The sequence below is a fragment of the Martes martes genome (assembly GCF_963455335.1).
Source record: "Martes martes genome assembly, chromosome: 14".
Classification (NCBI taxonomy): domain Eukaryota; kingdom Metazoa; phylum Chordata; class Mammalia; order Carnivora; family Mustelidae; genus Martes; species Martes martes.
Window position 1 is genome coordinate 78,087,202 of NC_137902.1, and position 27,098 is coordinate 78,114,299.

The following is a 27,098-nucleotide window of genomic DNA, read 5'->3' on the forward strand; positions in this document are numbered from 1 at the left end:
GCTCGCTCTCTACTCTGACAAATAAAATCTTTGAAAAAATTAAATGGGGGGGGGGGAGTTCAAGACAGGGTCATACTGTAGAATGAGATCATGAAAGCAGGGTTTGGGGACAGCAGTCCAGTCGGGTACAGTACAGTGGAGTACGGGGCATTCATGGGGAGAGTGGCTACTTTAGGGAGCCAGAGACAAGGACAAGCCAGGCTGATGGCAGCAGACATGGGAAGACATGGGGAGGAAGAGACATACACAAGAACTACTTCCAAGGGAACGATCTACAGAGGGCCACCATCTAACATGGTAAAACTGAGGAGGAAACCAATTTCAGAAGGAAGAGGAGTATGGTTTTGAACATGTCTCGTGTGACAGGTTGGGAAAACAGCTAAGAGCACATACACCGAAAGGAATAGTGGATACAGGGCCACACGGGATGTGAGAGGCCAGGACTCATGCTCTGAGTCCAAGAAGAGAGAGTTACTGAAGGTATCAAGGCATGGAACCTAAGAGAATGGAAAAGCTGGGGCAAAGGTTTATAAAATGGTTTGTAAACTGAGGGACTATGCAGAAAGGAGTTCACAGACAGACTGCCAGCGCTGCAAGGCCTCCTGACGAGGTTGGCCCTTGGCTGGGGTCTAGAAACTTGGATCTGGGGAGTGCACCCATCACCCAGATGGCTAAGGGTGGTCTCCTGTACCTAAACTGCAAGCCATGTACAAGCTTCCCCGGTGGGCGGCATTTCACGTGCACTGTCACAGCTTGTTGCTGGGGGGTTTCAGTGGGTCCACGGGAGCCCACCGGGGGAGGGCCTGAGGAACCTGGCACCTGGTTTCCCCTGGACTTCGCCCTAGGTGCCTTTCCCTTAGTGACGTTGCTCTGTATCGTTTCACTGCAATATATCACAGCCGTGAGTAGGACTCTGTCCCGGTCAGTCATCATGCCTGGGTGTGTGTGTCGGGGACCTCGATGCGGGGGATGGGAAGAGAAAGGAGAGAAGGCCCAGTCAGCTAGACACAGCAAGGAGGTCAATTTCCACATGGGAAGGCTGTCAAAATCCTTAACATGGATAAATAAGATTTTTTTAAAAGATAACGAAGTGGGTATCATGCCCCTTGATCCAGTGATTCCACTTTTACAGACTGACCCTGTAAAATTCAGGCATACACCAGGCTGTACCCCACAGCACTAAATCCCATTACAAAAGCCAACAGTACTTTAAAGGGAACTGGCTGAATAAGCGACAGTACACCCATACCACGGGCCAGTCGTGCAGCCAGGAAGATACACGAGGCAGTGCCACGTGTACTGAAATCTCCGAAACGCGTTCACTGGGGAAAGCAGCACACAGAGCAGTATCTATGCAGGCACACTCGGAGAGACTGCGGGCTCGGCTTCCGGGCCACTTCGGTAAAGTGCACAGGGCAGTAAAGCTCTTCAGATATGCTGTTTGGTTTCCCAGTGCAGGAAGAAGTTATATTTATATGATAACACAGTCTATTAAGTGTGCAATGGCACTACAACTAAAACAAAAAGTACTTTTTTAAATTTAAAAATACTGCTACGGGGGCACCTGGTGGTTCAGTGGGTTAAAGCCTCTGCCTTCGGCTCAGGTCACGATCTCAGGGTCCTGGGATCGAGCCCCGCATCGGGCTCTCTGCTCAGCGGGGAGCTTGCTTCCCCCTTGCTCTCCGCCTGCCTCTCTGCCTACTTGTGATCTGTCAAATAAATAAATAAAATCTTAAAAAAAAAACCTTTAAAAAATAAAAACAAAAAATAAAAATGCTGCTACAAAATGCAAACCATCATCTGAGCTTTCAGCAGGTTGTAATCACTTATCATTGGAACTGAAATGATAATAATGAAAAAGTCTGAAGTGTTCCAAGAATTTCCAACCTGTGACACACACAAATGCTGTTGGGAAAATGATGCTGACAGGCCTGACGTGGGCCTGCCACAGACCCTCACTTTGCGAGAAGCACCACCAAATGAGGTCTGTAGTGAAGAAACAGGATCAACAAAAGTGATACAATACACACTCCGGGATATTCACGTGTACCCTCAGGAAAGATATACAAAAAACTGGCAAATATGGTTGCCTTCAGGGAGGGGAACTGAGCACTAGGGCAGAAGGAAAATTTATGGCTTAATGTAACCCTTAAAACAGTTTGAATTTTTTTTTTTTTTTAGATTTCTTATTTATTTGACAGAGATCACAAGTAGGCAGAGAGGCAGGCAGAGAGAGAGGAAGGGAAGCAGGCTCTCTGCTGAGCAGAGAGCCCAATGCGGGGCTCGATCCCAGGACCCTGAGATCATGACCTGAGCCGAAGGCTGAGGCTTTAACCCACTGAGCCACCCAGGCGCCCCAAAACAGTTTGAATTTTTAAAAATGATTTACACATACTGTCATTAGATTTTTAAAATAATAATAAAAAAAGGAAAAGCCACTGGGTTTGACATAAATGAAATTAAATTTGGAACACAGATTATCCTTAAACTATTCAGGGCTTGGCGGCATGGGAGAAGGCATAGTTAAACAGCAGAAAGGCATGGAAAGAAATGGAAACCCGCAAAAGGGAAGCTGATTCGGGGAGGAAGACATGACTTTAGTTATAAACTCCTCAGTCCTGAAAGGCCGGCAGAGCATCTAAGAGCATTAGGTAAAAGGCTCACACACTGTGTACATACTCAGAAGGTCTAACAGTGATCAGTAAAGACACAAAATGGAAAAGACATGACTAGTAAAGATGAAGAGGAAATTAAGAAAGAGTTAAACAAAAAAATCAGAGGGCAGAGCTGTGGTGAGGGAATGAAGACTGCAGAACGGATGCTGTCTCAGGACACTAGTCTGCAAGGGGAGAACAAGGAGGACACGGGGCTGGATGAGACCACAGAGGTTAAGATTTTACTCTTTTGGGGCACCTGGGTGGCTCAGTGGGTTAAGCCTCTGCCTTCAGCTCAGGTCATGATTTCAGGGTCCTGGGATTGAGTCCCACATCCGGCTCTCTGCTCAACAGGGAGCCTGCTTCCCGCACCCCCACGCCCGCCTCTCTGCCTACTTGTGATCTCTGTCAAATAAATAAATAAAATCTTAAAAAAAAACTATTAAAAAAAAAAAGACTTTACTCTTGTGTTTTAAGATTCAGTGGTAAGGCAGAAAGGGGGCTACTCAGAATACGAAGGAGGGAAGGATAAACGTGGAAGCGAGTTTCCCAAGGAGACTGGAAGGGTGTTTGGCACCAGGTGGAATGAATGTTAACCACCAGTGTGAGTCACTGCTAAACAGTGTCTTAACCAGCTCACACTCGGTCACAGATTAAGAACTGCGTAAACAGCAATCAGTGAAATGAATTAGGTATGAGAAAGCACACAGAACAGTTACACAGCACACTTTGCTTTTTCCAAGAAGACAATGTGGATAGAATTTGCTGCCAATGTGGATGGAAACTTCAGAAACATTAAGAAAAATTAAAAGGCAGTAGTTTCTGTGTCTTCCTGATAAGTCAACAAACACATGAGTGTCCACACTGCTTAAGCTCTTCTCCCATCTGCAGCTAGCTGCCCTTCCAATGTTCAAAACACAATGGGTAAAAGAAATAGAGGCTGCCAAGTAATTTAGAGATTTTAAGTCAATCGATTAGGATATTGTACAAACTAGACTTGAACTATTTTCTTGCATTACAGTTATTTTGTTAGTGAGCATAGCAGTGTGAGCACTTGGTGCTATGAATATTTCTTTAATAAGTCAAAGACGGAGCACAATGTCATTTTTTTTTTAAAGATTTACTTATTTTAGAGAGACTGAGAGACAGAAATAGAGAAAGGCACGGGGCGGGGGGGGGGGGGGATAGGGGATAGGGAGAGAGAGAATCCCAAGCAGACTCTGCACCGAGCACAGAGCCCAACGCAGAGCTTGATCTCATGACCCTGAGATCACAACCTGAGCCAAAATCAAGAGTAGGACGTGTTGCCCCAGCAAAATGTCATTTTTGCTATTCAAGTCAATCTTTCTATCTCTACCCTTTTCTGCTTGTGAAAACAGACTATAAAACAGAAAAGCTTAAAAAAAAAAAAAAAAAGGAAAAGAAAGAAAGGCTATCTGCCAAAAATCTTTACTGTGGAAGAATGTGTCACCATAAACTACCCTCAGAGCAGCAGCGAGGCCGTGTGGACACCCTGGCTGTTTCCCGCCCTGAAGCAGCACTGTCTCTGGACCCCTCGGCAGGAAATGAACATCAGCGTACTCGTTTCGACCCTTCAGCTGAATGTGCTAAACCCAGAAATTACAGGAATCATCAGCATGCTTGTACCAAGATACACGGGGATTTTAATCTAAAAAAATGACTCTAAATCACACTCAGATGAGGCACCTTCGTACAGGAAGAGCAGAACTGCAGAGCGTCACCCGACCATCCCTTCCGCCTCCTGGCAGGAGCCAGGACTGTACTCCAGGCACCCTTGCGGACAGCTTTTTTTTTTTTAATCTTTGCAAAAAGTCCATCTACAACCTTCAGATGTTGTTGCTGTTGTTTTTTAAGTAGGCCCCACGCCCAGCATGGAGCCCAGTGTGGGGCTTGAACTCACGACCCTGAGATCAAGACCTGAGCTGAGATCAAGACACTTAACCAACTGAACTACCCGGGCATCCCCAACCTTGAGATGTTTTTAACTCGAAGATACAGAAAATCATTTTAAATGTCTCACTGACTTCAAACTCAGTCTTCCTTTTTAAAGGACGCCTACTACTGAAGGCTATTTCTTCTAAAATGGAACTTGCTTGAGTGCTGGTTGTCCCTGCTTTGCACAATGACATCAAAACCTGGATAAAAAAGAGTTACAACTAGAAAGGAAGTAACAAAAAAAGGGGACCACAAACACTAATGAGACTGGCTTACCTGCTTCAAGGACTCACACCCTGTCTCTCTTGCCCACCAGTCTTCTGGGGGGATGGTTACAAAAGAAAAGCAGCAACTCTATCTCAGACTTAAATTCAGGATTCAGCTTCAGATATGTGGAAACCAGACATTTCTAAAGACTGTTGCCACCACATAAAACTAAAACAAGTTCATTACTTCCCAGGATGTTCCTGAAACTTCTAGCAATTGCATCACTGGGGCTCTTGGACCACAAGACCCTAATTCCTCTTTCGCCATCTTGCCCCTAGCTTTTGACCTTTTCCCCATACAAGTACGAAACAGTATTTGAAAGGCAGAGGGAAAAGCTGAGACATTTACTTCTCATGATCCGGGTCTAATGAAAAAAGAAAATTAAAAATTTGTAGAGCAATGAATCCATTTTCCTTTGAAAATTATGTCTTGTGATTATCTTCCCAGCACCACCAAAGTTGGCTTCGCCACACTATACCCCCATGCTCTCCATTCAGAACACGTCCTCACCACCCTGTACTGTCACCGTGACTTCGTCCTCCACTGGACTGAGCTCCACCACAGTAAATGTCACAGTCCTTTTCCATATGTTTACTAAATTTGATGGTCTCTTCTCTCCAGCAATGGACAATTACTATCCAATTGGATTTGCTCTAAATCCTGCCACAGATAAAAAGTGATTGTATAGCAATCACTTACCGGGTTATAGATGATATTCTGCAGGTTTGTCAAGGACAACATCACTCTTTTCCACCTTACTGTTGGTTGAGGTCTCTCCTCTGTAGGATCTAAGATTTTAAGTAAGTTTCATTTAAAGGCTTCCCAGATTGAAACTGATGCTCTTGCCCTGTGTAAAATTAAAAGACAGAAAGAAAAATTAGCATGCACTGTTTTTCTTTTTAACTGTTTTTAAGTTACAAATTATTTTACTTATATCTACCAAATAATAGGATATTACAATCAAAGCTGTGACCCCAATTCTTTCATTGGGTATGTGCACACTAGATAATTTTGTTCTCGAGTGCACATGGAACCTTCTCCAAAACAGACCACATACTGGGTCACGAATCAGGGCTCAACTAATGCCGAAAGATAGAGATTATTCCCTGCATATTCTCAGATCACAATGCTTTGAAACTGGAACTGAACCACAAGGAAAAGTTTGGAAGGAACTCAAACACCTGGAAGCTAAAGACCACCTTGCTTAAGAACTCTTGGATCAACCAGGAAAACAAAGAAGAACTTAAACAATTCATGGACACCACTGAGAATGAAGACGATTCGGTACAAAACCTATGGGATATAGCAAAGGCGGTCCTAAGGGGGAAGTACATAGCCATCCAAGCCTCCCTTCAAAAAATGGAAAAATCCAGGGGCGCCTAGCTGGCTCAGGGGGTTAAAGTCTCTGCCTTCGGCTCAGGTCATGATCCCAGGGTCCTGGGATCGAGTCCCGCATCAGGCTCTCTGCTCCGCGGGGAGCCTGCTTCCTCCTCTCTCTCTCTGCCTGCCTCTCTGCCTCCTGTGATCTCTGTCAAATAAATAAATAAAATCTTTTAAAAAAAAAAAGGAAAAATCCAGAATATACCAGCTATCTCTACACCTTAAAGAACTGGAGAATCAACAACGAATGAAGCCAACTCCAAACACAAGAAGGGAAATAATCAAGATTAGAGCAGAGATCAATGAGATAGAAACTAGAGAAACAGTAGAACATATCAATGAAACTAGAAGCTGGTTTTCTAAAAGAATCAATAATATCGATAAACCACTGGCCAAACTAACCCAAAAGAAAAGAGAAAAGACCCAAATTAATAAAATTATGAATGAAAAGGGAGAGATCACAACTAACACCAAGGAAATAGAAACATCATCAGAAATTATTATCAACAGTTATATGCCAATAAGTTAAGCAACCTAGAAGAAATGGATGCATTCCTGGAAAACTATAAACTTCCAAAATTGAACCAGGGAGAAATTGACAACTGAATAGACTGACATCTAGTAACCAGATTGAAACAGGGATCAAAAACCTCCCAAAAAACAAGAGCCCAGGACCTGATGGATTCCCTGGGGAATTCTACCAAACTTTCAAAGAAGAAATAACACCTATTCTCCTGAAGCTGTTTCAAAAAATTGAAGCAGAAGGAAAACTTCCAGACTCTTCTTATGAAGCCAGCATTACCCTGATCCCCAAACCAGGCATAGACCCCACCAAAAAGGAGAATTTCAGACCAATATCACTGATGAATATGGACACTAAGATTCTCAACAAGATCCTAGCTAATAGGATCCAACAGCACATTAAAAAGATTATCTACCATGACCAGGTGGGATTCATCCCTGGGTTGCAAGGACGGTTCAACATTTGCAAATCAATCAATGTGATAGAACAAATCAATAAGAGAAGAGAGAAGAACCACATGGTCCTCTCCATTGATGTAGAAAAAGCATTTGACAAAATCCAGCATCCGTTCCTGATTAAAACACTTCAAAATATAGGGATAGAGGGAACATTCCTGAACTTCATAAAAGCTATCTATGAAAACCCCACAGCAAATATCATCCTCAATGGGAAAAAGCTCACAGCCTTCCCGTTGAGATCAGGAACACAAGAAGGAAGTTCTCTCACCACTCTTGTTCAACATAGTATTAGAAGTACTAGCAACAGCAATCAGACAACAAAGAAATAAAAGGTATCTAAATTGGCAGTGAAGACGTCAAACTCTCTCTCTTCGCAGACGACATGATACTTTATATGGAAAACCCAAAAGACTCCACCCCCAAACTACTAGAACTCATACAACAATTCAGTAAGGTGGCAGGATACAAAGTCAATGTACAGAAATCAGCTGCTTTCTTATACACTAACAACGAAAACACAGAAAGGGAAATTAGAGAATCGATTCCATTTACTATAGCACCAAGAGCCATAAGATACCTGGGAATAAACCTAACCAAAGAGGTAAAGGATCTGTACTTGAGGAACTACAGAACACTCATGAAAGAAATTGAAGAAGACACAAAAAGATGGAAGACCATTCCATGCTCTTGGATCTGTAGAATAAACATTGTTAAAACGTCTATACTGCCTAGAACAATCTATACTTTTAATGCCATTCTGATCAAAATTCCACCAGTACTTTTCAAAGAGCTGGAGCAAATAATCCTAAAATTTGTATGGAATCAGAAGAGACCCCGAATTGCTAAGGAGATGTTGAAAAAGAAAAACAAAACTGGTGGCATCACATTGCCTGATTTCAAGCTTTCTACAAAGCTGTGATCACCAAGACAGCATGGTACTGGCATAAAAACAGACACACAGACCAGTGGAACAGAGTAGAGAGCCCAGATATGGACCCTCAACTCTATGGTCAAGTAATATTCGACAAAGCAGGAAAAAATATACAGTTGAAAAAAGACAGTCTCTTCAATAAATGGTACTGGGAAAATTGGACAGCTATATGGAGAAGAATGAAACTCGACCATTTTCTTACACTGTACACAAAGATAAAATCGAAATGGATAAAAGACCTCAAGGTGAGGCAGGAATCCATCAGAATCCTAGAGGAGAACATAGGCAGTAACCTCTTCGATATCACCCACAGCAACTTCTTTCAAGATATGTCTCCAAAGGCAAAGGAAACAAAAGCAAAAATGAACTTTTGGGACTTCATCAAGATCAAAAGCTTCTGCACAGCAAAGGACACAGTCAACAAAACAAAGAGGCAACCCATGGTGGGAGAAGATAATTGCAAATGACAGTACAGACAAAAGGCTGATATCCAGGATCTATAAAGAACTTCTCAAACTCAACACACACAAAACAGGTAATCATGTCAAAAAATGGGCAGAAGACATGAACAGACACTTCTCCAATGAAGACATACAAATGGCTATCAGACACATGAAAAAATGTTCATCATCACTAGCCATCAGAGAGATTCAAATTAAAACCACATCGAGATACCACCTTACACCAGTTAGAATGGCCAAAATTAACAAGACAAAAAACAACGTGTGTTGGACAGGATGATGGAGAAAGGGGAACCCTGTTACACTGTTGGTGGGAATGCAAGTTGGTGCAGCCACTTTGGAGAACAGTGTGGAGAGTCCTTAAGAAATTAAAAATAGAGCTTCCCTATGACCCCGCAATTACACTACTGGGTATTCACCCCAAAGATACAGAGGTAGTGAAAAGAAGGGCCATCTGTACCCCAATGTTCATAGCAGCAATGGCCACGGTCAGCAAACTGTGGAAAGAACCAAGATCCCCTTCAACAGACAAATGGATAAGGAAGATGTGGTCCATATATATATACTATGGAGTATTATGGCTCCATCAGAAAGGATGAATACACAACTTTTGTATCAACATGGATGGGACTGGAGGAGATTATGCTGAATGAAATAAGTCAAGCAGAGAGAGTCAATTATCATATGGTTTCACTTATTTGTGGAGCATAAAAAATAACATGGAGGACATAGGGAGATGGAGAAGGGAGTTGAGGGAAATTGGAGGGGGAGACGAACCATGAGAGACTATGGACTCTGAAAAACAATCTGAGGGTTTTGAAGGGGCTGGGGGTGGGAGGTTGGGTGAGCTTGGTGATGGGTATTGTGGAAGGCACGTATTGCATGGAGCACTGGGTGTGGTGCATAAACAATGAATTCTAGAACACTGAAAAGTAATTTAAAAAATTAAAAATTTAAATAAAATAAATGATTTTGGATCATTGGTGCAGGAAATAGTGATTTAAAACATACATTAGTAGAGAAGATGGTTCAAAATGGCCACATAGGCAGATCAGGAGCTCACCTCCTCCCAAGGACACAACAAACCTACAACTACATATAGCAAACCTCCTTCTAAAGGGGGACTTGGAAACTGGATGAACAGCACTTCCACAACAAGACACAGCCTGAGACAGGTAGACGAGGCAGAAATCTTGTCTCACTAATGGAAAAACCACACCCAGGTATGGTATTGCACAGTCCAGACAGATCTCAAAGGTATGGAAATTTTCCCAGAGGAGTGAGAAATTCAAACTCACATCAGGCTTTATATCCTGCACAGATGAGACGGCCCCTCAAACAACTGGCTTTCAAAACCAACAGGGAATCACCCATACAAACTATAGGAATCTAGGGAGGGAAAACCCATTCTTAAAGGGCCTGTGCAGACTCATTTGACCCAGAAACCAGCACCACAATACCAGACAAGAAGCAGAGAGACTACAGGTGAAGGACACCCGCTATTAACCTTGGGCCATCTGTTGGAGAGGCAGGGGACAGCTGGGTCTCTCCCCGGGACTGAGACACCAGTGGCCAGCCATTTTTGCTGTCTCCTCCTGTCATGCTGATCCGCCCTCTAGACTGCTAGTGTCAGGGGGTGCACACTGCTGAGAGCCCCACACGACCCTGTGCTTCTGTGTGGCCTTGCAACCAAGGGGGGCAATAACCCCGCCCACCAGAGCAACCTGGCAGCCAGGTGGCTGGGAGGACAATTGCAGTCCAAGCACTGCCACACAGGAGGTCACCTGCAGCCCACACAGGGGAAAGCCCTGGAGCAACCGTCTATGGAGGCCGAGGGGACTGTGTTTCTGTGCCCCACAGGACATCTACATACAGTCGCTCCTTCAAAACCAGGAGACATAGCAAACTACCTAATACACAGAACCAGAGACAGGCAAAATGAGGAGACAGGAAAATATGTACCAAACAAAAGAACAACAACAACAAAGAATAAATAAAAATAAATAAAAATGTAACAACGAGACAAAACTTCAGAAAAAGAACAAAACAGAAATAAGCAATCTACCCAATAAACAGTTCAAAGTAATGGCCAAAAAGACACTTACCTAGGGAGAAGAAATGAGTGAACACATTGAGAACTTCAACAAACAGAAAATATAAGAAAGTACCAAGCATAGTTGAAGAATACAATAATAGAAATGAAAAATACACTAGAGGGAATAAACAGCAGATTAGATACACAAAGATGGATCAGAGGTCTGGAAGACAGAGGTCTGGAAGATTTAGTGGAAATCATCCATAATGAACAGCAAAAAAAGAAAATAATAATAAGTTTAAGTACAAGACAGTTTAAGGGACCTCTAGGACAACATCAAGTATCCTAACATTCACATTATAGGGGGTCCCAGAAAAAAAAAAGAGAGAAGGCAAACAACTTTTTAAAGAAATAATGGCCAAAAATTTCCCAAACCTGAGGAAGGGAACAGACATCCAGGTCCAAGAAGCACAGAGAGTCCCCCGAAAATGAACCCAGATAAATCCACGCAAAGTCATGTTCCAATTAAAAGGTTAAAAATAAAGTGAGAATCTTAAAAAGCACCAAGAGGGAAAAAAAGGGTGGAACCCCCTCCCCCATTGGATTGGATTATCAGCTGATTTTTTCAGCAAAAACTTCTCAGGCCAGGATCGAGAAACACAATATATTCAAAATGCTAAAAGGAAAAACTAACAAACAAGAATACTCTACCCAGCAAGGTTATCATTCAGAACTGAAGGGGAGGTAAAGAGTTTCCCAGAAAAGCAAAAGCTAAGGAACTTACTGCATCACCACTAAACTGGCTCTACAAGAAATATTAAAGGGACTTCTTTAAGCAGAAAACACCATAACGAGAAGTAAGAAATATATTTTAAAAATCTCTCTGGTAAAGGCAAACATATGGTACAGATAGCAGATCAATAACAGAAAGTTAGTATGAAGGTTAAAAGAAAAAGCAGTAAAACCAGTTCTATCTACAATAATTAGTCAAGGGACACACAAAATAAAAGGATGTAAGACATGACATTAAAAAGACACGGAACGAGAGTAAAAATGTAGTGCTTTTACAACATGCGCCAACTTATGCAACCACCAACTTAAAACAGACTGCTATATACGAGGTTGTTATATATGAACCTCATGGTAACCACAAACTAAAAGCCTATAATAGACAAACACGCATAAAAGAGAAAGGAATCCAAACATCACATGGAAGAAAGTCATAAAATCACAAGAGAAGAAAAGGGAACTACAAAATCAACCAGGAAACAATCAATAAAATGACAATAAAAACATACTTTTCAATAATTATTTTTAATGTAAATGGACTAAATGCTCATTAAAAGACTTAAGATGGCTGAGTACATTTCACAAAACTAAACTAAACTAAACGGAAAAAAAAAAAAACAAAAACCCAAAACAATAAGGTGGACTGTAAGGGCCTATTTATTTAGCCAGAGCAGCTCCACCTCGGTTGAACAGCCATTTTGTTGTTTACGCAGTAAAACTTAAACTGACCCTGCCCCCCCACAGGGGACTTACTTAAAAGCAAGTCCCGGAAACCAGTAAAAGGTGGTCGACCAGTCCCTGGTAACAGAGCCCAAATACTAGGGCGGGTCAGGTCAGGTGGAGATAACAGAGCCCAAATGCAGGGATGAGTCCGGCCAGGTGGAAACATCCAATCAGTGGGGGCGCATACTGTCTCCCTAGCTACCAAGAAGTGTGGGCCTCGCCTTTTGGGTGCCAATTCTGACCAAGGAGATAGGCTAGTTCAAAATAGCTACTATGGGGTGAGTTGTAATTCAATTGGGCACCCGTGTGTGACCGAGCATGACTGTGCAGCTTTCTCTGTATGTTGCAATCTCAATGGCCACCTGTGCGTGGCCAGGCTCAACCACATGGCCTTTGCTCTATAAAAGTTAGTCTGTGAGGCTGGGAGGGGTCACTCTCTTTGTAAAAGGTGGCCCCGAAACGGGTCAGGTTTGATTCTCGATGCTTGGCGCGAAATAAAGCTTTGCTTAACCTTCGCTTTGTATCAGTCTCCTCCTTTGATTACGGACCTCTCAGGAGGAATGCTGGGAAGATGGCGCAGTAGGAGAACCCTCAGCCCACCCTGTTCCACAGACAGAATTAGACAACACCCATATCAGCATAAAAAAAAAAAACAGAAAACAACCTGAAGGCAGAACAAACTCCAGAACTAAATGCAGAGAAAAGGCCACAAGGAAGGGGGCAGGAAGGGTGGAAACACAGTGAGGAGCTAAACAGACTATGAGCTTCCCAAAGATGGGAGCAACGCGCAGGCCGGGAGAAGAGGAACAGACTATCACACTAAGATCACACGGGGAAGACGAATTCCCTTAATATTTGGCTTTGAAAGCCAGAGGGGCTGACTTTTGTGAGTCTGTTCAACCAGCGGGACTTTAAGTCTAGAATTCTAAAAATCAGTGGGCCCAGTTGTGGAAGAGCCCCGAGAATGAGCAGCTCAGTCCTTGCCCTTAAAGAAAGAGCCCAACAAACAGCCTAGAGAGATACAGAACAGAAGCAGCACTTTGAAAAACGCTTGGGGCCCATGGGAGGGAGATTTATTTACTAATCTCAGAGCAGGTCCTAGAGGGGCAGGGGTCACTGGGGTACTCAACCAGGAACAAAGAAACTGACAAGCACCATTTCCCTCCCCCACCCACCCCCCAGCATAAATACGGAGCAATCTGTGGGAACCAGCGCTGTGCTGACTTTCACTACCTAACTTGCTTCCATTGCTCCCCGCCTCCTGGGCTTCGGGAATATGCCCCTTTCAGCCAGGCGTGCTTCAGTTCACTTCTGGACCTCTTCTGTAGAAAACCAGCAGTGTGCAAACCTTGCTAATAACACTGTTGCCCATCACACACACTCACACACACCCCGCCCCCCATGCTGCAGATCTACAGCCTCCAATACACTCCTGGATGGGGCCCATTCAAAGCCAGGCCACAAGCCGGGCAGTGTGCAAGCAGCCCTGGCAGGGGCTGGCCCGACTCCCAGTGACTACTGCCCCGGGGCGAGGGGAATATGACCACACACACCAGTCTGCCTGCTGACCCAGCAGAGGAGTGGAGGCAGACATCTGCTCTGACTGCAGGTCCCACCCACCAACTAAAGCTTCCCAGGGAACAACACAGAGCATCCAGAAGTTCAGAGCTACCACAGCTCTGGCAAATGCTTGTTCTGACTCAACTCAAGCCCTGGCAGCCCAAGTTGGGTCCACTCACACTGCAAGGACCAAACACCGCCCACAACAAAAAGAGCCACTGAGGATGAATGGACTGAAGTCACAAGGGGCTCAGCCACCACAGCAGGGTGCCTGTAACACACACAGGACACACCCCTGAGGCACCAGGTTCCAGAACAGGGACACCGCACTAGAGGACACTACAGGAACTCCTCATAACGCCACGACTTTCAAGACCAGGAGACATAGGTGACTCCTAACACACAGAAACAGAGACAGAGAGACAAAATGAGGAGACAGAGAAATAGTTCCCAAATGAAAGAACAGGACCAAACCACAGCAAGAGACCTAACCAAAATGGAGATAAGTCATATGCCTGACAGAGAATCTAAAGTAATAATCGCATCACTGGATTTGAGAAAAAAGTGGAGGATGTCAGTGAGACCCTGAACAGAGATAAAGAAGATCCAAGCAAAGATGAAGTACAAAACAAATGAGATTAAAAATACGCTAATGGAATAGACAGCAGGGTACCAAAGCAGAAGAATGAATCAGTGACCTGGAAGACAGAGTAATGGAAAGTAATCAAGCTGAGCAGTTAAGAGAAGAAAAAATGCAAAATGAGAATAGACTCAGAGAACTCAGTGACTCCATCAAGCATAACATTTGCAGTATAGAAATCTTAGAAGAAGAAGAGAGAAATAGGGGGCAGAAAATTTATTTGAAGTAATAGCTGAAATCTTCCCAAGTCTGGGCAAGGAAACAGATATCCAGATCTATGGGACACAGAGATCCCCCAACAAAATCAACCCAAAGTGGCCCACACCACGACACAAAGTAATTAAAATGGCACAAAAGTAGTGATAATGAGAGCATTTAGAAGTAGCAAGAGACGGGGCGCCTGGGTGGCTCAGTAGGTTAAGCCTCTGCCTTCAGCTAAGGTCATGATCTCAGGGTCCTGGGATCAAGCCCCACATCCGGCTCTCTGCTCAGCGGGGAGCCTGCTTCCCCCCCTCTCTCTCTGCCTGCCTCTCTGCCTATTTGTGATCTCTGCCTGTCAAATAAATAAATAAAATCTTAAAAAAAAAAAAAAGTAGCAAGAGAAAGAGAACTCCATAAGCCTATCAGCTAATTCTTCAGCAGAAACCAGGCAGGCCAGAATAGAGAAGAATGATATATTTAAAGCACTTAAAGGAAAAAAATCTGCAGCCAATAATACTCTATCAAGCAAGGCTGTCATTCAGAATAAAAGGAGAGGTAAGAGTGCATGACCACTAAGCCAATCCTAGAGGAGAACAAAGGCAGTAACCTCTTTGACATTGGCCACAGCAACTCCTTTCAAGATATGTCTCCAAAGGCAAAGGAAACAAAAGCGAAAATAAACTTTTGGGACCTCATCAAGAGCAAAAGCTTCTTTCTGCACGGCAAAGGAAACAGTCAACAAAGGGTAACCCATGGAATGGGAGAAGATATTCGCAAATGATAGTACAGACAAAGGGCTGATATCCAAGATCAATAAAGAACTCCTCAAACTCAACACACACAGAACAGATAATCACATAAAAAAATGCGCAGAAGACATCAACAGACACTTCTCCAATGAAGACATACAAAGGGCTAACAGACACATGAAAAAAGGTTCATCATCATTAGCCATCAGGGAGATTCCCATCAAAACCACACTGAGATACCACCTTACAGCAGTTAGAATGGCCAAAATCAATGAGACAGTAAACAACATGTGTTGAAGATGATGTGGATAAAGGAGAAGAGTTAATACCTATTCTAATACTGTTACACTGTTGGTAGGAATGCAAGTTGGTGCAGCCACTTTGGAAAACAGTGTGGAGATTCCTTAAGAAATTAAAAATAGAGCTTCCCTATGACCCTGCAATTGTACTACTGGGTATTTACCCCAAAGATACAGATGTAGTGAAAAGAAAGGCCATCTGTACCCCAATGTTCATAGCAGCAATGGCCACGGTCATCAAACTGTGGGAAGAACCAAGATGCCCTTCAACAGACGAATGGATAAGGAAGATATGGTCCATATATACAATGGAGTATTATGCCTCCATCAGAAAGGACAAATACCCAACTTTTGTATCAACATGTACGGGACTGGAGGAGATTATGCTGAGTGAAATAAGTCAAGCAGAGACAGTCAATTATCATATGATTTCCCTTACTTGTGGAGCATAAGGAATAATATGGAGGACATTGGGAGATGGAGAGGAAAAGTGAGTTGGGGGAAATCGGAGGGGGAGATGAACCATGAGACTGTGGACTCTGAGAAACAAACTGAGGGTTTTGGAGGGGAGGGGGATAGGGGTGAGCCTGGTGGTGGGTATTAAGGAGGGTGTGTATTGCATGGAGCGCTGGGTGTGGTGCATAAACAATGAATTCTGGAACACTGAAAAGAAATAAAAAAAAAAGAATATGCAATAAGAAAAAGACATTCTCTTCAATAAATGGTGTCTGGAAAACTGGACATGCAAAAGAATGAAACTAGACAACTTTCTGACACCATACACACAAATAAACTCTAAATGGATTAAGTACCTAAATGTGAGACCTGAGACTATAAAAATCCTTGAAGAGCACACAGGCAGTAATTTCTCTTACATAGGCCATAACAATGTCTTTCTAGATATGCTTCCTGAGGCAAGGGAAAGAAAAGCAAAAATAAACTATTGAGACTACATCAAAATAAAAAGCTTCTGCACAGCAAAGGAACCAACCAACAAAACTAAAAGATAACCTAATGAATGGGAGAAGATATCTGCAAATGACATATCTGATCAAGGGTTAGCATCCAAAACATAATACAGAACTTACACAACTCAACACCAAAACCCCACAAATAATCCAATTTAAAAATAGGCAGAAGAGGGGCGCCTGGGTGGCTCAGTGGGTTAAAGCCTCTGCCTTCGGCTCAGGTCATGATCCCAGGGTCCTGGGATCGAGCCCCGCATCGGGCTCTGTGCTTGGCCGGAAGCCTGCTTCCTCCTCTCTGCCTGCCTCTCTGCCTACTTGTGATCTCTCTCTGTCAAATAAATAAATAAAATCTTAAAAAAAAAAATAGGCAGAAGACATGAACAGACATTTTTCCAAAGACGACATCCAGATGGCCAACAGACACCTGAAGAGATGCTCAACATCACTCATATCAAGGAAATGCAAATCAAAACCACAATAAGATATAGAAAAATCAAATACACAAGAAATAACAAGTGTTGGCAAGGATGTGGAGAAAAAGGAACCCTCGTGGTGGAAATGCAAACTGGTACAGCCACTGTGGGAGACAGTACAGAAGTTTCTCAAAAAATAAAAAATAGAACTATTCTATGATCCAGTATTCGCACTACTGGATGTTTATCCAAAGAATACAAAAACAATTTGAAAGGATATATGCACCCCTACGTTCACTGCAGCGTTATTTACAATAGCCAAATTTTGGAAGCAACCCAAGTATCATCAATAGTTCATCAATAGATGAACAGATAAAGAAGATGTGGTGTGTGTGTGTGTGTGTATGTGTGTGTGTGTGTGTGTGTGTGTGTGTGTGTGTAATGGAGTATTATTCAGCCATAAAAAAAATAAAATCCTGCCATCTGCAACATAATGGATCTAGAGAGTATAATGCTAAGTGAAATAAGTCGAAGAAAAATACCATATGATTTCACTCATATGTGGAATTTAAGAAACAAACAAAGGAAAAAATAAGAGACAAACCAAAAAACAGACTTTTTTTTTTTAAAGATTTTATTTATTTACTTGACAGACAGATCACAAGTAGGTATAGAGGCAGGTAGAGAGAGAAGGGAGGAAGCAGGCTCCCCGCTGAGCAGAGAGCCCGATGCGGGGCTCCATCCCAGGACGCTGGGATCATGACCTGAGCCGAAGGCAGCGGCTTTAACCCACTGAGCCACCCAGGCGCCCCCAAAAAACAGACTCTTAACTACAGATAACAAACAGATGGTTACCAGAGGGGAAGGGCTGGAATATGGGTTAAAGAAGTGAAGGGAATTAGAGTACACTTATCTTCATGAGCACTGAGTACTACAGGGAATTGTACTGTACACCTGGAATTAATATACCACTGTACATTAACCATACTGGAATTAAAATAAAATTTTTAAATAAATAAATAAACAAGCAAGACCTATCCATATACTGCCTACAGGAGACTCACACTAAAGACACACACCAATTCAAAGTGAAAGGATGGAAAAATATATTCCACACAAACAGGAAAGAAAAGAAATGTGGCATAGCAATAATTATTTTAGACAAAATAGATTTTAAAACAAAGACTGTAACAAGAGACAAGGGCATTACATAATGATAAATCAACCCAACAAGAAGATGTAACAATTGTAAATACTTATTCACCCAACATAGGTGCTCCTAAATATATAAAGCAAATATTAACAAACACAAATGAATAAATTAACAGCAATACAGTAACAGTGGGGAACTTTAACACCCACTTACATCCCTGGAGAGACCACCCAACCAGAAAACTAATAAGAAAACACTGGCCTTAGAAGATACATTAGACCAGGTGGACAGAATAGATATATACATAATATCCAATCCCAACACAGCAGATACTAATTCTTTTCAAGTACACATGGAAATTCTCTAGGAAAGACCACACATTAGGCCAAAAAATAAGTCTCAATGTATTTAAAAAGACTGAAATCGTATCAAGCAACTTTTCCAAACACAATGGAATGAAACCAGAAATCACTTACAGGAAGAAGAAAAAAAAAAACAAAAAAAACCTCCACAAACATGTTAAGACAAAGAACATGCTACTAAATAACCAATGGATCCATGAAAAAAATCAGAGAAAATTAAAAAATACCTTTAGACAAATGAAAACACAACATTCTAAAACATACAGGATGTAGCAAAAGCAGTTCTAAGAGGAAAGTCCATAGCCTACCTCAAGAAAAAGAAAAACAAAAAAATAAAACAATCCAACCCTACACCTCGGGAGAATAGGAAAAAAAAAAAAAAAAAGAAAGGGCGCCTGGGTGGCTCATGGCTCAGTGGGTTAAGCCGCTGCCTTTGGCTTGGGTCATGATCTCAGGGTCCTGGGATCGAGCCCTGCATCGGGCTCTCTGCTCAGCAGGGAGCCTGCTTCCTCCTCTCTCTCTCTGCCTGCCTCTCTGCCTACATGTGATCTCTGTCAAATAAATAAATAAAATCTTTAAGAAAAAAAAAAAAAAGAAGTACAAAATTAGTAAAAGGAAGGAAATAATAAATATCAGAGCAGAAATAAATGGAGACAAAAAATGGTAAAGTTCGATGAAATGGGTTCTTTGAAAGAAACAGTATCAATAAACCTTTAACTGGACTCATCAAGAAAAAGACAGGGTCCAATAAGTAGAATCAGAAATGAAAGAAGATACAACTGATACCATAGAAATACATGGGTCATAAGAGACTACTACAAATGATTATATGCCAACAAACTGGACAACCTAGAAGAAATAGATAAATTCTTAGAAACATACCATCTTTCAAGATTCAATCAGCAAAGGTGCCTGGGTGGCTCAATGGGTTAAGCCGCTGCCTTCGGCTCAGGTCATGATCTCAGGGTCCTGGGATCTAGTCCCGCATTGGGCTCCCTGCTCAGCAGGGAGCCTGCTTCCCTCTCTCTCTCTCTGCCTGCCTCTCTGCCTACTTGTGGTCTCTGTCTGTCAAATAAATAAATCAAAATCTTAAAAAAAAAAAAAAAAAGATTCAATCAGCAAGAAACTAAAAATCTGAAGAAACCAATCACTTGTGAATGAAATTGAATCAGTAATCAAAAAACTAATAAACTGAGAAGCAATGTGGGGGTGATGAGGGAGCGGGAGGCTGGCTGAGGACAAAGCAAAAGCTGGCACCTTGCACCCCCTCTCCATCCGCTCCCCTCGGTGATGTGTGTGGCATTCCTCAGGTACCCCTGACTGCCAAAACAAATAGTTAACTTGCTGAGATCACAATCCCGCAAGACAGGAGTCTCCCTTGGTTTAACAAAGAAGTTACATTATCAATAGCACAATTTCCAGAGGCAAATGACTCAGTTCCTCAAGCCTTAATGTTACCCTCCCCTCCATAAACAAAACTGGAGGAGGCTGGGGTAGAAGGAAGTTAAGTTTCTTCTATACCTAAATCTCACTAACAAAGATGCTTGATAGCAGGATTATGACATTCCACCAGGAATCTCCCAACCATCTTGATGTTAATGGCTTGCCAAAAGACAACATTGATCAAGCCTCTGGTATCCCTGCGCCTTGGAGGCCTCCTTTAGCATATGAAAGCTCCGTTGAAACCTCCCTTTCTCACCTTCCCCCAACTGCAGGGTACATAACCTGCCATCCCTCACAACCCGGGGCAGCAGCTCTTCCTGCCCACGGGTCCTGTCCCCGTGCTTTAATAAACCACCATTTTGCACCAAAGATGTCTCAAGAATTCTTTCTTGGTCATCGGCTCCGGACCTCAGCCCACGGAACCTCACCCAGGTTCTAGAACTTCATCAGGGGCTTTGGGAGGTAGGAAAGGAATAAATGAAACAAGAGGGATCTGGAGGAAGACAAACTATATGAGACTCTTAATCTCACAAAACAAACTGAGGGTTGGTGGGTGGGAGGTTGGGTTATGCACACCGGGGAGAGTATGTGCTATGGTGAGAACTGTGAAGTGTAAACCTGGCAATTCACAGACCTGTACCCCTGGGGCTAATAATACATTATATGTTAATTAAAAAAAAAAAACTCCTAATAAAAGTCCAGGACTTAGAAACCTTCACAGGTGAATTCTACGAAACATTTCAAGAACTGTTAATGGCTATTCTTCTCAAACTCCTCCAAAAAACTGTAGACGAAAGAATGCTTCTACTCCAAACACATTCTACAAGGCCAACATTACCCTGATACCAAAACCATACAAAGACACTACCAAAAAATTACAGGCCAATATCCCTGATGACCATAGTTGTAAAAATCCTCAACAAAATATTAATAAACTGAATTCAGCAATACATTAAAAAGATCATACATGTGCTCAGGTGGGATTTATTCTAGGGATGCAAGGTTCTTTCAATACCTGCAAATCATTTAACACGCTGTACCACATTAACAAAGCAGGATGAAAATCATATGAACATCTCGATAGATGCAAAAAAAGCATTTGCTTAAATTCAATATCCACTTTTTTCTTCTAAGATTTTATTTATTTGACAGAGATCACAAGTAGGCAGAGAGGCAGGCGGTGGCGGGGGCGGGGGGGGGGGAAGCAGGCTCCCCACCAAGCAGAGAGCCCAATGCGGGGCTCGATCCCAGGACCCTGAGATCATGACCTGAGCCAAAGGCAGAGGCTTAACCCACTCAGCCACCCAGGCGTCCCTCAATATCCACTTTTGAAAAAAACTCTCAACAAAGTGAGTACAGAGGAAACATACCTCAACATAATAGAGGTCATGTATATGACAAACCCACAGCTAACAACCTACTCAAATGGTGAAAAGCTGAAAGCTTCTCTCAAATCAGGAACAAATCTGCCCACTTGCACCATTTGTATTCAACACAGTACTAGTCCTAGTCCTAGTCACAGCCATTAAGCAAGAAAAAGAAATAAAAGGCATCCAAATTGGACAGGAAGAAGTAAAACTGTTGCTATTTGCAGATGATATACTATGTATAAAAAACCCTAAAGTCTCCACTAAAAAACTATTAGAATAAATGAATTCAGTAAAGTTGCAGGATATAAAACCAATATACAGAAATGAGTGTATTTCTATACGCTAATAGTGAATTCTCAGAAACAGATATTAACAATCCCATTTACCATTACATCAAGAAGAATAAAGTACCTAGAGATACATTTAATCAAGGCGGTGAAAGACCTAGAATCTCAAAACTATAAGACACTGATGAAAGAAACTGAAGAGGGCACAAATAAATAGAAAGATATACCATGTTCACCAACTGGAAGAATTAATAATGTCAAAATATCCAAACTATCCTAAGCAATCAAAAGATGTGAGGCAGGGCACTGGGTGGCTCAGCGGGTTATAGCCTCTGCCTTGGGCTCAGGTCCTGGGATTGAGCCCCGCATCAATCTCTCTGCTCAGCAGGGAGCCTGCTTCCCCCTCTCTCTACCTGCCTTTCCTCTCTGCCTACTTGTGATCTCTCTGTCAAATAAATAAATAAAATCTTTAAAAAAAAATCTGATGCAATCCCCATCAAAATACCAATGGCATTTTTCACAGAACTAGAAAATATAATCCTAAAATCTGTATGGAACCACAAACAAACAGAAACAAAAAACAAATAGCCAAAGCAATCCTGACAAGAAGAACAAAGCTGGAGGTATCATGCTCCCAGATTTCGAAGTACACTACAAGGTAGAGTAATAAAAAACAAACAGATGAACAGAACACAATAGAGAGCTCAGAAATAAGCCCATGGTTACACGGTCAATTAATTTACGACGAAGGAGGCAACAATGGGGAAAAGACAGTCTCTTTAATAACTGATGTTAAAAACGTGGACAGCTACATGCAAAAGAGAAACTGGGCCACCTTCTTGTAACAAATACAAAGATAAACTTAAATCGGATTAAAAACTTATAAAATATAGGACCCGAAACCATAAAACTCATACAACAAAGGCAGTAAGCTCTTTGACATCAGTGTCAAACAGCATGTTTTTGGCTCTGTCTCCTCAGGCAAGGACAAAACAGTAACAAATGGGCCAACAACAAAATAAAAAGCTTTTGCACAGTGAAGGAAACCATCAACAAAACAAAAGGGAAACCTACTGAATGGGAGAAGATATTTGCAAATTATACCCCAATCAGGGTTAACAACCAAAATACATAAAATACATACATAAAACATCCAAAATACATAAAATAATAACTCAGTATCAAGCAAACAGTATGATTAAAAAATGAGCAGAACACCTGAATAGGCCTGTTCCAAAGAAGACATACAGATAAGCACCAGGTACAAGAAAAGATGCTCAACATCACTAATCACCGGGGAAATGCAAACCAAACCCACAATGAGAGATCACCTCACACCTGTCAGAATGACTAAAATCAAAAAGACAAGAAATTACAAGTGTTGACAAGGATGTGGAGAAAAGGGAATCCTGGTGCACTGATGGTGGGAATGTAAACTGGTATAGCCACTGTGGGAAAAAGTATGGAAGTTCCTCAAAAAATCAAAAATAGAACTGTCATATGGTCCAGCAATTCCACTTCTTGATATTTACCCAAGAAAATGAAAAACACTAATTAGGAAAGGCATATATAATCCTATGTTCATAGCAGGATTTACAATAGCTAAGATACGGAAGCAACCTAATGCCCATCGTAGTTGAACTGGTAAAGATGTGGTTTATATGTATAATGGAATATAACTCAGACATAAGAAATAATGAAATCTTGACATCTGTAACAAACATGGATGGATCTAGACGGTGTTAGGCTAAGTGAAGTAAGTAACAAAACAGAAGAGAGACTCATGTTGCCAGAAGGAACAGGGGTAGGAGGGATGGAGGAAACAGGTGAAGGAAATGAAGAGACAGAATCTTTCAGTTATAAAGTAAATAATAAAAGGGATATAATGGGGAATATAGTCACTAATATTGTAACAATCTTGTAGAGTGACGTCACCAACTAGACCCCCAAGACATGACCTTTACCACCCACCTCCTTCTACCCACCAACCTTGGTATCCTGCATTTTTCCTTAAGCTCTTCTTTACAACTTATGTCTTAATTCAGGCAAAAGACCCTGTGGGCATAACATCCCATGATGGAAACATCTCAATCAATAATGACCAAAGGGGCGCCTGGGTGGCTCAGCTGGTTAAGAGACTGCCTTGGACTCAAGTCATGATCCTGGAGTCCCAGGAGTGAGTCGCGCATTGGGCTCCCTGCTCTGCAGGGAGTCTGCTTCTCCCGCTGAACTCTCTCCTCTCATTCTCTCTCTCTAATAAATAAATAAAAATAAAAATAATAATGACCAGAGGAAGAACTCTGGTGGCCCTAAACCCCTGACTCAGGCTTGTACAGATGGACCAAGGAGTGACCTCCAGAATAACCAACAATTACCTTGACCTCATTATAATACTAATGTAATACCCAGGAGAAGCACAAACTTCACTTACATAACAACCCATTCACCTTGCCTAGGGGAGTCCCAGCTTTGATTCCCCAGGATCTCCTTATTCATGCAAATAAAGCTTCCTTTGTGGGACAACTCACCCGGGTGTAGTTTCTATCTCTGACTCCTGTTGGTTCCCTTATAGTAACAGACGTTTACTACATATACATATAGTCAATAATACTGTAACAACTTTGTGGTGATAGATGTTCATTAGATTTATTGTGATCATTTCATAAATAACATATATAAACTTTATAAATACAGACTCAATGTTACACCTGAAACTAACACAATATATGTCAATTATTCTTCAATTAAAAAAGAAGACCAAGTTTATCGGATCATGCAGGCAAGTTAGTAACAGCAGGAGGAAAGATGACGTTAATTGTGATAAGCAAAATTAGCATTAACTGTTCCTTATTTATGCCACCCAAATCCTAAAGTTGCTCAAACAAAAATAAAACCAAATAATAAATTTGACTACATGCATAGAAAATCTCTAATTTGGAATTTATTACTAAAAATAAAGTAACAGCAAAGAGTCCTGTACAATTACCAAAGATACTCATTTAACTCTTCTCACCTGTAAGTGAGAATAAGAATAGCATTCACCTTACAGGTTTGTTCCGATTAAATGAATTAATAAAACAGTGGAATAGTAAGTGCTTTACAAATTCTTGCTCTTATTTTAATAGGAGCCATTGCTCTTCCTCCTCATTAAACAAGTCAAAAAGGAAAAAAAAAAAAAAAATCCAGGGGCGCCTGGGTGACTTAGTCAGTTAAGCTCTGACTCTGGCTGGGGTCCTGATCTGGGCTCCCGGCTCCCCGGAGAGTCTGCTTGTCCCTCTCCCTCCGTCCCTTCCCCGGGCTCATGCTCCCGCGCTCTCTCTCTCAAATAAATGAATAAATAAAATCTGAAAAAAGAAAAAAACCCAATCCCTTCGATAACAATGATATAGTCTCCCTTGTGGCTTAAAACAACAACTACTACCGGCGGGGAGGGCCGGGGGCTGCTGTGCCTCAGCCGCAGCTTTAAAGATAAAAGTACTCATTGATAGAAGTTCACATTAACCAGCTCCAGGGAAGCCTTAAAGTCGCCAAGCAGAACTAAGAGAAACGAAAGTGAAGCTTCCTACATTTACTTCCGCCAATTCTGTCATTACACCGCACCATAAATACGCAGTAACCGCATCTACGAGTTTCTATGAACAAAATACTGCCTCCCTCTTGGTTTACCACCTAAATGTAACCCCAGCCTGCCATCAATTTAGACATTAGTCAAAACCTCAAAACCCTTCCGCTCCGTCAAATTCAGGAAGGGTGAATCCGAGCAAACAGAAAGGACAGAGATGCCACGGCCACGCTGATAATTTACATCAAGACCAGAGAGTAACCCGGTTTAAACCACAGGCTTGCGTGAAACCAGTCATTCCCAAAGGGACGGGTCCCTCTGTTTATTCGCTTCACTAAAAGCCACCATCACGTTTCACCGACAAAGCTACTACGCTCCCAACTTTTTAACACTGCAGTCAAATGACTCGGCATCTTGAACGAACGTGTCTGCGGAGAGTCGGGAGAGCAGAGGAGGTCCGTCCCCAAGTGTCCAGACCCCGTCCTCCCCCGGGGGTAGGCGGTGCTCGGATGGGGCTGGGAGCCAGCAGGCGCGCAGGGGAGGGGAGGGTCTGCGGCGGGGTATCCGGCAGCCGCCAGCCGCCGCCGGGAGGGCCGGGCGGGAAGGGCCACAGGTCCCGCGGCGAGTCCCTCCCGGGAGCCTCCCGCCACCCCGCCCCACGCGGCCGCGGAGAGAACCTGTGGAACGGGTGCCCCCCAGACGCCCCAGCCACCAAACTCCGACTCGCAGACGGCGACGTCCGCGGCCCCTCCTCGGCCGCCGCGCCCCCAGCAAACCGCCGTCGACCGACTCACCCCGGGACTGGCGTCGCAGGCGTCCGGCGCGCACCGGGCTGTTCCTCTGCCGCAGCGCGTCCCCGGGACCCCGGGAGGCGTGGGCCACTACGGCAAGCCAGAGGAGTCAGCCCGCCTCCGTTTCGCCGTTCGCAGGCCCCGGGGGGCGTCGCCGGCGGCCCCGCCTCCGTGTGTCGGGCGCGGTCAGGGCTCTGCGCGCGTGTGGCAGCGGATCGCCCCCAGGCGGACCTTCCACCCTCGGCTTGCTGCGGGACTGACGGGGAGGGAGGACAGCAGGGTATGTTTTAAAAATTCTTGAGCGCGCCCGCCTGCCTCTGCCGGGCTCGCCTGCCCCGTGGTCGGGGTGGGAGGGCGAGGAAATGGGCTGGAAAGGAGAAAACTGGAGCGCCCTGGGCCCCGCGTGCTCCGCCTGCGCACGAGTCCCGGCTTCTGCCTCGGGTCAGAGTGCAGATGGTGCTGTGAAAGATAACCCGACCTGGAGGCGCCCCTTTTTGCCGTACACAACCTGGGTACCCGTGAAATGGGCGGGGAGCGGGTCCGGTACGGCTGCACCGCGCCCAGCCCCGCGCGCCGCGTCGGGCTACTTTAACTCGAGCTTGCCGCACCTGTGGACGACTCGCCAAGTACTTGACGAGTTGGTTTCCTAAGTTACACGCCTCCCCTAGGGAACAGTGCCAGCAGGATGGGGCACAGTTACGAGCAGACTTAGATGTCCAGTAAATAACCGATTTCTCAGTCAGGGACCCACACTGGCCGCTGGTTTGCTGTAAAAACAAATGCAAATCAAGTTATGTAAGCTACTTGAACAGCGGGGGCTTGCCATCTGTTTTCTATTAGGCACCGCAAAGATTTCACGTTCAAGCAATCGGCGTGGAGTCCGCTTGTCTCTCGCTCTCCCTTTGCCCCTCCTTCCCACTCTCCCACCCCACGTCACGCACTACTCTCCCCTCCCCTCCCCCCCATTTCATGCACACTCGTGCGCACTCTCTCTCTCTCAAATTTAAATTTAATTAATTAAATTTAATTAATTAGATCTTTATTTAAATTTAAATTTAATTAATTAAATTAATTAATTTAAATTTAATTAATTAATTAAATTTAATTAATTAAATCTTTTAAA

General features: G+C 43.2%; 1 protein-coding gene across 3 annotated transcripts in view; it reads right to left on the reverse strand.

The window, feature by feature from the left end:
• LGALS8 (galectin 8) overlaps positions 1-26,110 on the reverse strand; it is a 38,974-nt gene extending 12,864 nt beyond the window's left edge. For 2 of the 3 annotated variants that reach the window (XM_080823605.1, XM_080823607.1), the window contains exons 1-2: positions 25,979-26,110; positions 5,577-5,724 (exon numbers count right to left, since the gene is read on the reverse strand). In XM_080823605.1, the coding sequence (XP_080679731.1) occupies positions 5,577-5,618 (42 nt within the window). In that variant the 5' untranslated portion in view covers positions 5,619-5,724; positions 25,979-26,110. Of the gene's footprint in view, positions 1-5,576; positions 5,725-25,861 lie in introns of all 3 variants that reach the window. The other variant, XM_080823606.1, reaches the window with a different exon arrangement.
• Positions 26,111-27,098: the final 988 nt, after the last annotated feature.